General features: G+C 39.3%; 1 protein-coding gene across 9 annotated transcripts in view; it reads left to right on the top strand.

Annotated features, from left to right (window-relative positions):
- Positions 1-16,309, top strand: part of DLG3 (discs large MAGUK scaffold protein 3) — a 107,581-nt gene that overhangs the window by 82,344 nt on the left and 8,928 nt on the right. For all 9 annotated transcript variants that reach the window (XM_056809282.1, XM_056809284.1, XM_056809285.1 and 6 more), the window contains one exon: positions 15,954-16,130. In XM_056809282.1, the coding sequence (XP_056665260.1) occupies positions 15,954-16,130 (177 nt within the window). The remainder of the gene's footprint in view (positions 1-15,953; positions 16,131-16,309) is intronic.

Here is a 16,309-nt window from a genome sequence, read left to right on the forward strand (position 1 = left end):
CATTTGCTAATCATTGTTTTACAGTTTGAGATCTGCTATTGCTAGGCTCCTTTCCTATGATCTCTCTTGAGATTGCTTGTCGATCAAAATGCATTTATAAATGGAATGTAATACAGTCTCTGCATTCAAGGAGACCACACAGATAAATAGGAGGTTTCACTTGCAACTAGGTGGAAACAGAGTGCAACGACAAAGCAGATGTCATTTCCACTGATGGACCAGTTTCTGAGGTTAAAAGAGTGGACCCTGCCGAGGACTTTGGTTCTTCAATAACTAACTGTAGTAGGCCCACCAGGAACAATTGTCAGATGCATCTCCACAACGGTTTTCCCCCAGAATGATAACTGAAAGCCATGAACCATCTCCAGAGTCTAAGGAGAGATGGTGGTCATCTGGCAGATGCGGCATCCTCTCTCTCCCTTGGCATACCTTGCTAGGCTGCTTGGCTTGCCCCAGGACGAGCATTGAGTTGGTCCCTTCTCCACAAAAGCTCCTTCTCCACTTGAGGGTTTGGAGTCTAGACTGGAAAGAATGAATTACAGTATTATTATTTTTTTTCTTTTTTAAAAATTTACTTTTATTGTCATAAGAGCAAACTCCTACATACCCCAAACCCCTGAATAAAAACCAAAGAAACACTGATGTCAAAGATGACTCCACCAGTTCTTTCTCTGGAGGTGGAGAGCATTTCAGGATTGTCCCAGATCAGTGCATTGCTGAGAGGAGCCAAGTTTTCACAGATATTCATCGTCCAATATTGCCGTTACTGTCTGCAGTGTTCTCCAATTTCTGCTTGTTTTGCTCTGCATCAGTTCCTGCAGATCTTTCCAGCTTTTTTCTGAAATCCTCCTGCTTATCATTTCTTCTAGCACAATAGTATTCCATCACCAACATGTACCACACTCTGTTCAGCCATTCCCCAGTTGATGGGCATCCCTTCAATTTCCAACTCTTTGCTTCTACAAAAAGAGCTGCTAGGAATATTTTTGTTCAAGTAGGTCCTTTCCTTTTTTTATGATCTCTTTGGGATACAGACCCAGGACTGATATTACTGAATCAAAGGGCCCTTGGGGCATAGGTCCAAATTGCTCTCCAAAATGGTTCGTTCGATCAGCTTACAACTTTACCAACAATGCGTTAGCGTATCCCCCTCCAACATTTACCATTTTCCTTTACTGCCACATTGGTCAATCTGATAGGTGTGAGGTGGTACCTCAGCATTGTTTTATTTTGTATTTCTCTAATCAAGAGTAATTTAGAACATTTTTTCCATATGATTATTGATAGCTTTGATTTCTTCAGCTGAAAACTGCTCGTTCATATCCCTTGCCTATTTGTCAATTGGGGAATGACTTGGATTCTTATAAATTGGACTTAGTTCTCTATAAACCTGTGAAATTAGACCTTTATCAGACATTTATTATAAAAAATTTTCCCGGTTTGTTGTTTCTCTTCCAATCTTGGTCATTGTTTTTCTAAAAAAAGCTTTTTACTTTGATATAATCAGAATTATTCATTTTACATCTTATAATATCTCTATCTCTTGTTTGGTTTTAAATTCTTCCCTTCTCCAAATATCTGCCATGCAAACCATCCAATGTTCCCCTAATTTAGTTATGATATCACTCTTCATATCGAAATCATATGTCTGTTTTGTCCGTATAAGGATGTGTTGGCAAAGACTGCTCTGTTCCCCCTCTCCACCTTGCCTGAGGACAGTGTTCACATGCCCTGTCTCTCCACCTAGCTTCCCAATGCAAGCACTTCCTCCCTCTGCTGTCTGGGGTAATGGGGGTGGGGGTGAGGCTCACTAGCAGTTTGAAGGTATGGTTTGGGCACTTGATCTCTAACAGGTTTGCCAGTGCTGGTATAGGGTGTGAGCTATAATTTCTGCCATACTGTTTTCCAATCTTCCCAGCAGCTTTTGTTAAATATTGAGTTCTTATTCCAAAACCTGGGAACTTTGGGCTTATTAAATACTAGATTGCTAAAGACATTTGCCCCTGAATATTGAGTATCTAATCTACTCCATTGATCTACCATTCTATTTCTTAGCCAGTACCAAAATGTCTTGATGGTTGCTGCTTTATAGTGCAGTTTGAAATTTGGTACTTCTAGGGCCTCCTTCCCTCACATTTTTTTCCATTAGTTCCCTTGATATTTTTGACTTTTTGTTCTTCCAGATAATTTTTATTATTATTTTTCTAGTTCTATAGTTTGATTGGTATGGCACTGAATAAATTAATCTAGGTAGTTTTCATTTTTAGGTGAGTTCTGCCTAAGAATTAATATTTTTCCAATTATTTGGGCCTGCTTTGATTGTTGTAAATTGTTTCTTAGTGGCATTCATTTAATTCCTCTGTGTGTCTAGATTGATAGGCAGAGTCTCAGGTATTTTGTAGTTCTGTAGTTTTATCTCTTATTGTTTTCAATGGCAATATGCAGAAATAGTAATGATTTTGTGAGTTTATACGATGTCCAACTTGAGTTGTTTCAATTCCATTTTAGTTGACTCTACAGATCTCTAAGCTATTATATCTGCAACAAAATTTTTAATTGAAATTGTTTCTATTTTCTTCCTATTACACAACAGGCTAACTCTTGCCTTTAGATAGGTATCTCTTACCACACTAATGAAAAGCTAATGTCTATTCCATTATTTTCTGGTGTTTGTAACAGAAATGTATGCTGTTTTGTCAAAAGCATTTTACATGTTTATGTGATCACATGGTTTTTTGAGATTATTAACATGATCTCTAATGTTAAGAGTTTTCCTAATGCTAAAGCATTCCTGGCATGAATCCAGCTTAGTGACATTGTATGAGGCTTTTTTAGCCATGTGAATATTTTAAAACATGCCCATTAAAAAAAGAGACTGTATATGTCTTTGGACTGTAAGTTCTCCTTTCACTGATTGTATGTTTTCCCTCTTGTTAATCTTTCAATGAGATTTGTCTCTGAAAGAGAAACGTTCAAATATACTGGAATTATTTTGTTAACTATATCTTTTTGAAATTCACTCAACTTTCCCTTTTCAAACGTGGATGCCATGACATTTAGTGCATCGAGGTTTAGTTTTGTTGTACTTGTAGTTGTTCGTTCGCTGTGGTTCCCTTTAGGGAACTTTTGGTTTCATTAGATACAGTCAATTTTGTTGGAGACTCTCATGGTGGGTATTCTTTTGTTTCTTATTTGGTCTCGGAATCTCTCCTTTGGAACAGCTGTGAAATCCAACTCTTTTTCTGGTTATGACATTTCATAACCAGATCTTTTATTCCTTGAAAACATATTTGTGGTATGTGGTGGGAGATATTGCAAGCCTAATTTCTGACAAAAAGCTTTCTGGTTTCTCTTCCCAATTGTTTTTGGTTGAATAGCAAGGTAGGGAGGCCTTAATCCAGTTATAGGCTCATCCAACGTAATGCCATCTTTCAGGATCTCTTTTATTGATTGCCTTGTCCACCTTTTCTGTTTTTTAAGTAGTAAAAGTTCCAAATCTTTGCTGATTACTTCTTTGTAATATAGTTTGAAGTGTCAGAGCTTTAGGATTCCTTCCTTCTCATTTCCTTTGAGGTTATTCACCTTTTATTTCCCTACATCATTTTAAAAAAAAGAATTGTGTCTCCTAACTCTTTGATGGTTTGGTTAGAGCAGTGCATCTGTTCTTTTGGAGAGTGTTTCTATTTTTATGGAATTAGTAGGGCAAGACTCTGAAGAGTGCTATGTGGATGGCAGGTGGGTTCCCAGGTACTTTATCCATTCTTCAGTTATTTTGGAATAGAATTTCTCCTAAGTTGTCCTCCTGGATTCTCTCACTAATGTGTAGTATAGAAAGAATAGTGAGTGATCTGGTAGGGTTGTTGTCAGTAATCTATTATTTCTATATTTTTTTAACATAAATGGGTTTGGTACTTTTTTCAAAACATTCCTCTTTAGCTGTTGATAAAATTGTACTCTTCTCACGAAGTTAGCAGTTTTTTCACATAGTTTTCAAAACTATCATCTCAGGTAAAACTTACAGATGTATCTCTTCTTTGCCTATGCTTTTGGCCTTAATTTCCTTTTTCTTACTGCCTTACTAGCATTTCTAGAACTATATCAAATAATAATTTGGCGATGAGAGTGGAATCAATGAATTCCCTGTTTGTGTTGGGGAAAAAAAAACCCTCTATCGTTTGTGTGTGTGTGTTTTAAGCAAAGGCGTCTTGTGTTTTGTCAAAAAGCCTTTTCTGACTCTGCTGACATGATCGTGGAAGTTTTTGTTATGAACTTGATTTGGTAGTCAACATGCCAAGTCAACATCCCGTGCCTAGAGATGACAAGACCAGACCAAGACTTTAAAGCTTACATGACCCCGAGTTTTTACCTGAGAAACATATGCTGCTAAACAACACCCATTGCTGGTCTGCCAGGGAGGGTCAGAGGCAGTCATATTGGCGTCCTTTGTTGTTGCATCTCATGACATAAAGGGGAACGAGAAGATCCCAGTTTTGTTTTCACTTATCATCCAACTTTTCCTTCACAATCTAGTTTATGCAACTGAACTCCTGGGCAGTCATTATTCCCTCTCACTGGGCATTCTGAGGGAGCTGCACTTCATTTTGCTTTCTTACACCTTCGGCAGCCATAGGTGTGGAGGGGGGCAGCATACTGGACAGTTTCTCATAATTAGCCTATGACTGACCCAGATTCAGAATCCTGGCATGGCCACTGTTTTTCACAGTAGACGTCCAGTCCAACTAAATCCTCATAATTATCCTGAGAACCACCCTGGAATAAGAAAGTTTCTCGGTGCCTCTCTAAAACCATAATGTGGCTACTTCAGACACCCAAGGTTGCTGAAGGTGTAAGAAAGCAGTTATCCAAAATACCACCTAGAGTTAAGAGACTTTCCAGGTGCTTAGTTACATTAAGTAGCTGGCTAAGCAGCACCAGAATTCTAACTCACCTCTCCTTCTCCTCCACTTTCTTTCCAAGAGGAAGTAGACGCCTGCACAATGTAACTTCTTTCTCCCCAAGACAGGAACAGGTCTTTAGATTCCATCAGCTCCAGTGCTGGCGTAGGACAAACTCCAACCCTTGGGGTTAAGATCAGCGAAAATAAGTTTGATAGCTCGTGGGGATCCGTGATTAGGTTTGATTGAATACACTTATCATTGATAAGAAATGAAAAAGATTAGGACTTTGGCCTTTTCATTTTCCTTTTGAAAGAGATCCCTAATCTGACTTGAAAAGGGGACTAGGAATTACTTCCAAATTAAACTGGTGATCCTTTTAGTCAGAAAGGCTCTGTCTAGAGCAGTCAGCTGAATTTGGGGATTAGAAAAGTTGATAAAGTGGCCCCAGATTTAAAGTGTACACAAACTGACTCTGCTTCCCTTGCCCCTATTCCCTAAGGGTGGGGGAGTGGAGAGGCTTTTTGGACAGGACTTTGGTGGAAATTAGGGAGAAAGATGTCACTAAAGTACACCGGTTTCATTCTAGATTTTTTGCCCCCAATTTCAGTCTCTAGAGGTCCAAAGCACATGCCAGGGGGTCTTGACTTCTCCCAGCCTAGCTAACAACTTACAGAAAGACATGTGGGCAGCCCACTGGCCACTGAAGTCTGCTAGATCCCAAAGCACTTTTACAATGAAATTAATCCATACTCACTCCCTTCTCTTCTGTTTGCTTGCCCTTCATCTTGCCGAGTCTGGAGAGTGCTAATAGCCCTCCTTAGAACATTAGCTTTTAAATTGATTGAATTTGGACAAACCCTGATGAAAACCTACCTTAAGGAACAAAGCTTACCTTTGCAGCTGTAAATATGTGGCTGGATAGCAGTTGTAGGGAAAAGAATACCACTAGAGAGTAGGGAAAGATACGTGAACAAAAAGACAAATTGAAAGAATCCCAACTAACCTGGAACGTACAAATTACGAGTATTTACAATCATTTTTCAATTAGAGTTTAAATCTTCAAAGTGGGAAGGAAAGCCTGGGTTTTCCTGTGCTGAAACAAAATGTCTTTCCACCCTCAGCCAACATTGGTGGAAAAGGTGGGCTGAGGAGAAGGAAATCTCTCAGGCAGATGCACAGTCCTCACCCCCCCCTCCTCTCCCACTGATAGGACCTTGCATGAGGTTTAGCTGGGTAGGAGACCATTAACTAATGCTAATTGAGACTAACTGATATGACCTTGGAGAATTAATAGATTATTTTCTGTTATGGGGACCCAAGCTGATCCTCTTTTTCTTTTTAAATATTATTTAATTAGTCAATTTAGATCGTTTTCGCTTGGTTACAAGAATCATATTCTTTCCCTCCCTCCCATAGCTGATGCAGCAATTCCACTGGGTTCTACATGTGTCCTTGATCAAAACCGGTTTGCACTGGGGTGATCATTTAGACTCTACATCCCCAATCATCTTACCTCGATCCATGTAATCAGGCAGTTGTTTTTCTGCTGTGTTTCTATTCCCACAGTTTTTTCACTGAATGTGGATCATGTTCTTTCTCGTAGATCCCTCCAAGTTGTTCTGAATCACTGCATTGCCACTAATGGAGAAGTCCACTACATTCGATGGTGCCACAGTGTATCCGTCTCTGTGTACAATGTTCTCCTGGTTCTGCTCCTTTTGCTCTGCATCAATTCCTGGAGGTCGTTCCAGTTGCCATGGAATCCCTCCAGTTCCTCATCCCTTTGAGCACCATAGTGTTCCATCACCAACATATGCCACAATGTGTTCAGCCATTCTCCAATTGAAGGGCAGCCCCTCCTTTTCTAATTCTTTCCTACCACAAAGAGCGCAGCTATGAATATTCTTGTACAAGTCTTTTCCCTTATCTCTTTGGGGTACAAACCCAGCAGTGCTATGGCTGGATCGAAGAGCAGACAGTCTTTTATCGCCCTCCAGAATGGCTGGATCCATTCACAACTCCAGCAGCAATGCATGAATGTCCCCACTTTGCTGCATCCCCTCCAGCATTCATGACTTTCCATTGCAGTCATGTTAGCCAATCTGCTAGGTGTGAGGTGATACCTCAGACTTGTTTGGATTTGCATCTCTCTGATTAGCAGAGATTTAGAACACTTTCATGTGCTCATTAATAGTTGTGATTTCTTTATTTGAAAATTGCCTATTCATGTCCCTTGCCCATTTATCAGTTGGGGAATGGCTTGATTTTTCATACAATTGCTTTAGCTCTTTATAAATTTGAGTAATTAGACCTTTGTCAGAGGTTTTTGTTATAAAGATTGTTTCCCTTCTAATTTTGGTTGCATTGGTTTTGTTTGTACAAAAAAAGTTTTAATGTAATCAAAATTATTTATTTTACATTTTGTAATTTTTCCTAACTCTTGCTTGGTTTTAAAGTCTTTCCCTTCCCACAGGTCTGACATGGTATATTATTCTGTGATCACCTAATTTACTTATAGTTTTCTTCTTTATGTTCAAGTCATTCACCCATTCTGAGTTTATCTTGGTGTAGGGTGGTGTGAGGTGTTGATCTATTCCTAATCTCTCCCACACTGTCTTCCGGTTTCCCCAGTAGTTTTTATCAAATAGTGGATTTTTATCCCCAAAGCTGGACTCTTTGGGTTTGTCTTGCTGAGGTCACTTACCCCAAGTCTATTCCACTGATCCTCTTTTCTGTCTCTGGTACTGTGAAGCTACCTCCCTTCACATTTTTTCATTATTTCCCTTGATATTCTTGATCTTTTGTTCTTCCAAATGAACTTTATGTTTTTTTCTATTTAAAAAGTTTTTTGGTAGTTTAGTGGGTATGGCACTAAATAAGCAAATAAGTTTGGGTAGGATGGTCATTTTTGTTATTTTAGCAGAGCTGATCCTCTTATAGGAATTACTGGGTACTATCATTGGTGCCACTGGCAAAGCTGCCAAAGATAGTGTCTTTCCTCTCCTCTGAAAAGAAAAAATGGCCTCCCTCCCCCACTTTTACTTATGGACACAGGCACATGACAATTTTGCTCTATAAATGTTTACATCTCCTTAAGGATGGCAGGGGCTAGGGGAACCAGGTCTAAGGCCCTTTAATTCCCTAGGAACCTTGGTGGAACTACTGAATTTTATCAGCTAGAAAATAAAATTTTCTCAACTCTCCAAATTATGCAGATAAGCCACATTAAGGACCATCCCAATGCCCACTTTGGAAACCCTGAAAATCAAAGTGTAGAGATCAATAAAATTGAAAATAAGAATAGCATTGAACTATTAAATAAAACAAGGAGCTAATTTGCCAAAATATGCCAATAAATCTGGCAATCCAAGTGAAATAGATTAATACTTACTAAAATATAAATTGTCCAGATTAACAGGAGAGGAAATCAAATATTAAAATAATCACATCTCAGAGAAAGATATTGAACAAGCCATCAATGAACATGTTGAGAAAAAATCCCCAGGGCCAGATAGATTCATAAGTGGGGAAGAGGGAAGAATGAAGAAAAGAAGGTAAAGAAGGGGAGAGAAGGAACGAAGATAGCAACAATAACTACTTTTTTCCATGAAAACAAACACTGGGCAGCTCCAGTTCAATAAAAATATCAGAGGCGGAGCTAAGATGGCAGCATAGTAGCAGGAGCCTTCTGAATCTCCTTCCAACTGATCATTACAAAATGTTTCAAAAGAACAAAAATCAAAATCAGACAAGTAAAGGGACTCTCCCACTGGACACAGCCTTAAAGGTATGCAGTGCTTGGAGATTTCCACAATATAAGGGGGTGAAACTACACTTTATTAAAGTACAAGTTGATCACCCCTCCCACATACCACCTACCACAACCAGAGTCAACTGAGGCAGCAGGGGCTGGAAAGATAGCCTCAGGACAAAGTACTTTAAAGCTCTATGCAGAGAACATCACAGATTTACTCGCCCTCATTCAGGCTTCTGACTGGGAAGGGAAGAGGGAAGACACTACAGAGGCAAAGCTCTGCAAGACAGAAGCTAAGAAAACAGTCAACATTCAGGAACCCCAGTCTACTAATGCCAAAAGGAATAAGCATCAGCAAAAAAAGCTCTTGACCCTGGATAATTTCTGTGGAGAAAAAGAGCAAAATACAGAAGCAACAGCAGAGAGTGACAAACAAGCAAACACATATCCAAACTTTCCCCCCAGAATGGAAATTGATCACAAGCTCTCAACCAACTCAAAAAGGAGTTCAAGAACCAAGTGAGAAAGATGGAGAAAAGAAAGTAATTCAATAAAAACGTCAGCATGACCCAGAACTCTTGATTTGACACGAGGTAACAAGTGACCACGAGATGGGCTGGTGTGGGCTTGCCACTTTCTAGTAACACAGTGGCCCAAGTATTTAGGATAGCTTTAAAAAAAATCTGAGTAGAGATCCTAAAAACCAAGGAAGAAATTAATAAAATCAAAAGTGATAGAACTACTGAACTAATAAATAAGACTAGAAGCTGGTACTTTGAGAAAACAAACAAAATAGACAAAGTACTGGTCAATCTAATTTAAAAAAGGAAAGAAGAAAGGCAAATTAACAGCATCAAAGATGAAAAGGGGGACCTCACCTCCAATGAAGAGGAAATTAAGGCAATCATTAAAAACTACTTTGCTCAATTATATGGCAATAAATATACCAATCTAGGCAATATGGATGAATATTTACAAAACTATAAATTACCTAGACTAACAGAAGAAGAAATGGATTTCTTTTTCTGACATGGGATTATTTAAGAATTCTAACAGGCCATCAAAGAACTCCCTAAGAAAAAATCCCCAGGGCCTGATAGATTCACAAGTGAATTCTATCAAACATTCAAAGAACAGGTAATCCCAATACTATACAAACTATTTGACATAATAAGCAAAGAGGGAGTTCTACCAAATTCCTTTTATGACACAAACATGGTACTGATTCCAAAGCCAGGCAGGTCAAAAATGAAGAAAGAAAACTATAGACCAATCTCCCTAATGAATATAGATGCAAAAATCTTAAATAGGATACTAGCAAAAAGACTCCAGCAAGTGATCAGGAGGGTCATTCACTATGATCAAGTAGGATTCATACCAGGAATGCAGGGCTGGTTCAATATTAGGAAAACCATCCACATAATTGACCATATCAACAAGCAAACCAACAAAAATCACATGATTATTTCAATAGATGCAGAAAAAGCCTTTGATAAAATACAACACCCATTCTTATTAAAAACACTAGAAAGTATAGGAATAGAAGGGTCTTTCCTAAAAATAATAAACAGTATATATCTAAAACAGTCAGCAAATATCATCTGCAATGGGGATAAACTAGATGCACTCCCAGTAAGATCAGGAGTGAAACAAGGATGCCCATTATCACCTCTATTATTTAACATTGTACTAGAAACACTAGCTGTAGCAATTAGACAAGAAAAAGAAATTGAAGGCATTAAAATAGGCAATGAGGAGACCAAGCTACCACTCTTTGCAGATGATATGATGGTCTACTTAAAGAATCATAGAGAATCAACCAAAAAGCTAGTCGAAATAATCAACAACTTTAGCAAAAGTTGCAGAATACAAAACAAACCCGCATAAATCATCAGCATTTCTATATATTTCCAAAACAGCTCAGCAGCAAGAATTAGAAAGAGAAATCCCATTCAAAATCACCTTAGACAAAATAAAATACTTAGGAATCTCTCCCCCGAGACAAACACGGGAACTATATGAACACAGCTACAGAACACTCTCCACACAATTAAAACTAGACTTGAGCAATTGGGAAAACATTAACTGCTCATGGGTAGGATGAGCCGATATAATAAAAATGACCATCCTACCCAAACTGATCTATCTATTTAGTGCCATACCCATGGAACTCCCAAAAATTTTTTTTACTGAATTAGAAAAAACCATAACAAAGTTCATTTGGAAGAACAAAGGATCAAGGATATCCAGGGAAATCATGAAAAAAAAATACAAAGGAAGGGAGCCTTGCAGTCCCAGATCTCAAACTATACTGAAAAGCAGTGGTCATCAAAACAATTTGGTACTGGCTAAGAGACAGAAAGGAGGATCAGTGGAATAGACTTGGAGTAAGTGACCTCAGCAAGACAGTATATGACAAACCCAAAGAGCCCAGCTTCTGGGACAAAAATCCACTATTTGACAAAACCTGCTGGGAAACTGGAAGACAGTGTGGGAGAGATTAGGTTTGGATCAACACCTCACACCCTACACCAAGATAAACTCAGAATGGGTCAATGACTTGAATATAAAGAAGGAAACTATCAGTAAATTAGGTGAACACAGAATAATATACGTGTCAGACCTTTGAGAAGAGAAAGACTTTAAAACCAAGCAAGACGTAGAAAGAGTCAGACAATGTAAAATAAACAATTTTGATTACATCAAATTAAAAAGGTTTTGTACAAACAAAACCAATGTAACCAAAATTAGAAGGGAAGCAACAAATTGGGAAATAATCTTCATAACAAAAACCTCTGACAAAGGTCTAGTTACTCAAATTTATAAAGAGCTAAAGCAATTGTACAAAAAAGAAAATCAAGCCATTCTCCAATTGATAAATGGGCAAGGGACATGAACAGGCAATTTTTAGCCAAAGAAATCAAAACTATTAATAAGCACGTGAAAAAGTGTTCTAAATCTCTGCTAATCAGAGCGATGCAAATCCAAACAAGTCTGAGGTATCACCTCACACCTAGCAGATTGGCTAACATGACAGCAAAGGAAAGTAATGAATGCTGATGGGGATGTGGCAAAGTGGGGACATTCATGCATTGCTGCTGGAGTTGTGAATTGATCCAACCATTCTGGAGGGCAATAAAAGACTGTCTGCCCTTCAATCCAGCCATAGCACTGCTGGGTTTGTACCCCAAAGAGATCATAAGGAAAAAGACTTGTATAAGAATATTCATAGCTATGCTCTTTGTGGTGGCCAAAAATTGGAAAATGAGGGGCTGCCCTTCAATTGGGGAATGGCTGGACAAATTGTGGTATCTGATGGTGACGGAATACTATTGCGCTCAAAGGAATAATAAAGTGGAGGAATTCCATGGAAACTGGAACAACCTCCAGGAAGTGATGCAGAGCGAAAGGAGCAGAACCAGGAAAACATTGTACACCGAGACTGATATACTGTGGTACAATAGAATGTAATGGACTTCTCCATTAGTGTCAATACAGCGTCCCTGAACAATCTGCAGGGACCTAGGAGAAAAAACACCATCCACAAGCAGAGGACAAATTGTGGGAGTAAATACACCAAGGAAAAGCAATTGCATGACTACAGAGGTTAAGGGGACATGATTGAGGAGAGAGTCTAAATGAACACCCTAATGCAAAGACCAACAACATGGAAATGGATTCGAATCAAGGACACATGTGATACCCAGTGGAATTGCGTGTCGGCTATGTGGGGGGGGGGGGGCGGGAGGGAGGAAAAGAAAATGATCTTTGTTTCCAAGGAATAATGTTTGAAAACGAACAAATAAAATGTTTAAAAAGAAAAAAAGAAAAGAAAAACTATCAGCATATTTGACCATATCAGTAACCAAACTACCAAAAATAACGATTATCTCAATAGATGCAGAAAAAGCCTTCAATAAAATATAATAACCATTCCTATTAAAAATACTAGCAAGCCTAGAAATAAATGACCATTCCATAAAATGATAAATGGTATCTACCTAAAACCATTTCTCTGATAAAAGGCCTTATTTTTCAAGTTTTTGTGATACATACAGTCATATTCAAAAGAATACAAGTCATTTCCCAACTGACAAATGGTCAAAGCCAATTAGACAAAAGGTCAAATGAGCAATTATCAGAAGAAATCAAAGCTATATGAGAAAAATGTTCTAAATCCCTATCGATTAGAGAAATGCAAATTAAAACAACTCTGATACACCACCACCTCACACCTATCAGATTGGCCAATATGGCAGTAAGGGGACGTGATAAATAAAGTGGAGTAAATGTGGCAAAATTGGGACAGTAGTGCATTGTTGGTGGAGTTATGAACTGTTCCAACCATTCTGGAGGACAATTTGGAACTATGTCCAAAGGACTGTAAAACTGTGCAGACCCTTTGATCCGGTAATACAACTGCTGGGTCTGTATACCAAAGATCATTTAAAAAGCAGGGAAGGACCTACTAGTGCAAAAATCTTTAGAGCAGCTCTTTTTGTGGTGGCAAAGACTTGGAAATTGAGGGGATGTCCATCCGTTGGGGAATGGCTGAACAAATTGTGGTATATGTTGGTGATGGAATAGTAGTGTGCCATTAGAAACAATGGTTAGGATGATTTCAGAAAAAACTGGAAAGATCTACTTGAACTGATACAGAGCAAAATTAGCAGAACCGGGAGAACATTGTACACAGTAACAGCAATAGCATACGCTGATGATCTGTGAAAGACGTGGCCACTCTCAGCAATACAATGATCCAGGACAATTCTGAAGGACTTGGGGCAAAGAATGCTATCCTACCACCAAAGAGCCTACTGTTGAAAGTTAGATGCAGATCAAAGCATATGATTTTTCACATGTTCATTTACAGTTTTATTTTGGAGTTTTTGTTTTATACGAGTATTTTCTTACAACAATGACCAACATGGGAATTCCATCTCCATGGGGGGGGGGGGAGAAAACTTGGAGCTTATAATTTTGGGAAATGTATATTGAAAAATTATGATTTCATGTAATTGGGGAAATAAAATAGCTTTGAATAAACAAAGAACAAAAAACCCCAAACTCCTGTTTCCTACTCACCAGAATTCTAGGAATGGGAATTTCCTATTGAATTCTTCTTTCTAGAAATTAAATTTAAAAGGCGTGACAAACAAACCCAGTGAAATCAAGATTAGAAGGAAAACAGAAAACTGGGGAAACATTTTTATAGCAAGCATCTTTGATAAAGACTTTGTTTCTCAAATATATAGAGAACTGAGTCCAATTTATTTGAGGAATGGCCCAAGGATCTGAATAGGCAGTTTTCTGATGAAGAAATCAAAGCTATCTATGGTCATATGAAAACAAATCGCTCCAGATCATTGCTATTGATTAGAGAAATGCAAATTAAAACAACACCTGACACCTAGCAGATTTGGCTAATAGGACAGAAAAGGAAGATAACAAATGTAGGGAATGTGGAAAAACTGGGACACTGATGTAGTATCGGGGGAGCAATGTGGAACCATGCCCAAAGGGCCGTGAGACCGTGTGTACCCTTTGATTCGACAATACCACAGACATCACAAAAGGGGGAAAGTACCACTTTGTATAGACATTTATAGCAGCTTTTTGTAGTGGCAAAGAATTGGAAAACGAGAGGTTGTTCCTCAATTGGGGAAAGGCTTAGCAAGCCGTAGTATAGTTACTGTGAAGGAATACTACGGTGCTCTAAAGAAATGACAAGCAGGAGGATTTCAGGAAAACCTGGAAAGACCTACATGAACTGATGCAGAGTGAAGTGAGCAGAACCAAGAAAACATGGTATACACACAGCCAGGACACTACTATATGATGAACAACTGAGAATGACTTCGCTTGTCTCAGCAATGCAATGATTTTTAAAACAATCCCAAAGGACTCATGATAAACAATGCTACCTACCTCCAGAAAAAGAACTGATGGAGTCTCCATGCAGAGTGAAGCCTACTACCTGATGTTTGAAGTGGAGGCTTTTCAGTGTCTTCTTCAACATGATAAATATGGGAATGTTTTGTATGATAGCACATGTATAACCAATAGCAAAACTGCTTAAGTCTCTGGGAGAACGCAGAACTCAAAATATCAGAAAACAAATACCGCAAGTTGTTTTTCTACATTAGTCGCCCCCCCAAAGTTACTAAAAGCTTTTAAAAAACGCAACTTCTTCACCAGGTTACTCCTTGCAAATTCTAACCCTTGGACTACACTCAGCATTTGCTTACTTCACTCCTACTCAAGTTCTGCTAAACAGAACTAGAGGAAAGCACAGTGTATGAGTGTTCAGATCTGGCCCCAGACACTTCCTAGCTGGGCAAGTCATTTACCCCACCACTGCCTAGCCCCTTAGAACCAATACACAATACTGATTCCAAGATGGAAGGTAAGGGTTTAAAAGAAAACCTCATGTGGACTAGGTCCATACACATTTTCAACAACCAGAGCAAGGCAATTTTTCAGTTATTCCCTATCCTAGTCAGTAGACCTCTTTTCTCCTCAAATGCCCCACAGCAGTCTTTCCTCTCATCCTTTCTAGTCGGGACTTCACTGAAAAAATAGTTTATTTAGGGAACAGGGAAGAGAGACCATCCTCTACTTTTCATTTCACCCACTTCAGCCTTCATCTCTGCTCTCTAATTTTCAGCCTCGCTCTACCTACTGGTACTTTCTTTGCCAACAACCATGCTCCTGTCTTCTTCCAACCTTAAAACCCTTCCCTGGGCCATAACATCCTCAGTAGCTTATCATCTTCTCTTTCTCTTTTATATGAAAAAGCTGCCTATAGTCTGTTCTCCCACTTCCCAAACTAGATTACAGGCTTCTGGAGGATGAGGACTGTCTTGTGCTGCAGTGACTGCTACAAGGCCTCACACATGTTAAGTTTGGGGTAAATGTTTGAGTGCAAAGCACTCTGAACCGTCCTCCTTTTCCAACTTTTGCAGCTCCAGGGAGAGGCGAGATCTTAAACTGAATGAGAAGTTCCCATGAAGGGAGGGCGATTTCCCCCCTTCTTTCCCAGGATACTTATGGAGATATATGGGCATGACCCAGGGAAGGGGACTGTTAGGAGTTCTTTACTGTGACCAGAAACTGGGAGATAATGGACCCCTTCCTTCTTTTTCCTTGGAGATGAAGCTACTCCTCTAACTGGAAAGAGGATGGATTCTCCCTCCATGTGCCTTCTGGCTTGCCATTGAGCATGCTGACCACGTGCTCAGCAACAAGGCAGCAGGCAAGGGGCTGGTAGGGATTATTTCCTTTCTCACTGTGTTTTCTAGGGCTTTATTTGATTATGACCGGACCCGTGACAGCTGTCTGCCAAGCCAGGGACTCAGCTTCTCTTATGGCGACATTCTACATGTCATTAATGCTTCTGATGATGAGTGGTGGCAAGCCAGACTGGTAACCCCCCATGGAGAGAGTGAACAAATTGGGGTGATCCCTAGCAAGAAGAGGTGAGTCATGTCCTATGTATGAGAGGAACCTCTGTTTTCTTTTAGGGTTGGGATCAAAGCCAGCCAGGGCCTCAGCAGTATAGGCTCCAGCTCAGCTTTCTTTGGGTACCTTTCGGAGAGCCTCTGTGTGTGGTAGTTACAGCCAAGAGTCTGAGCAGAAGGTCATACAAGCTGTCATG

This window comes from Monodelphis domestica, chromosome X (assembly GCF_027887165.1).
Source record: "Monodelphis domestica isolate mMonDom1 chromosome X, mMonDom1.pri, whole genome shotgun sequence".
Lineage (NCBI taxonomy): Eukaryota > Metazoa > Chordata > Mammalia > Didelphimorphia > Didelphidae > Monodelphis > Monodelphis domestica.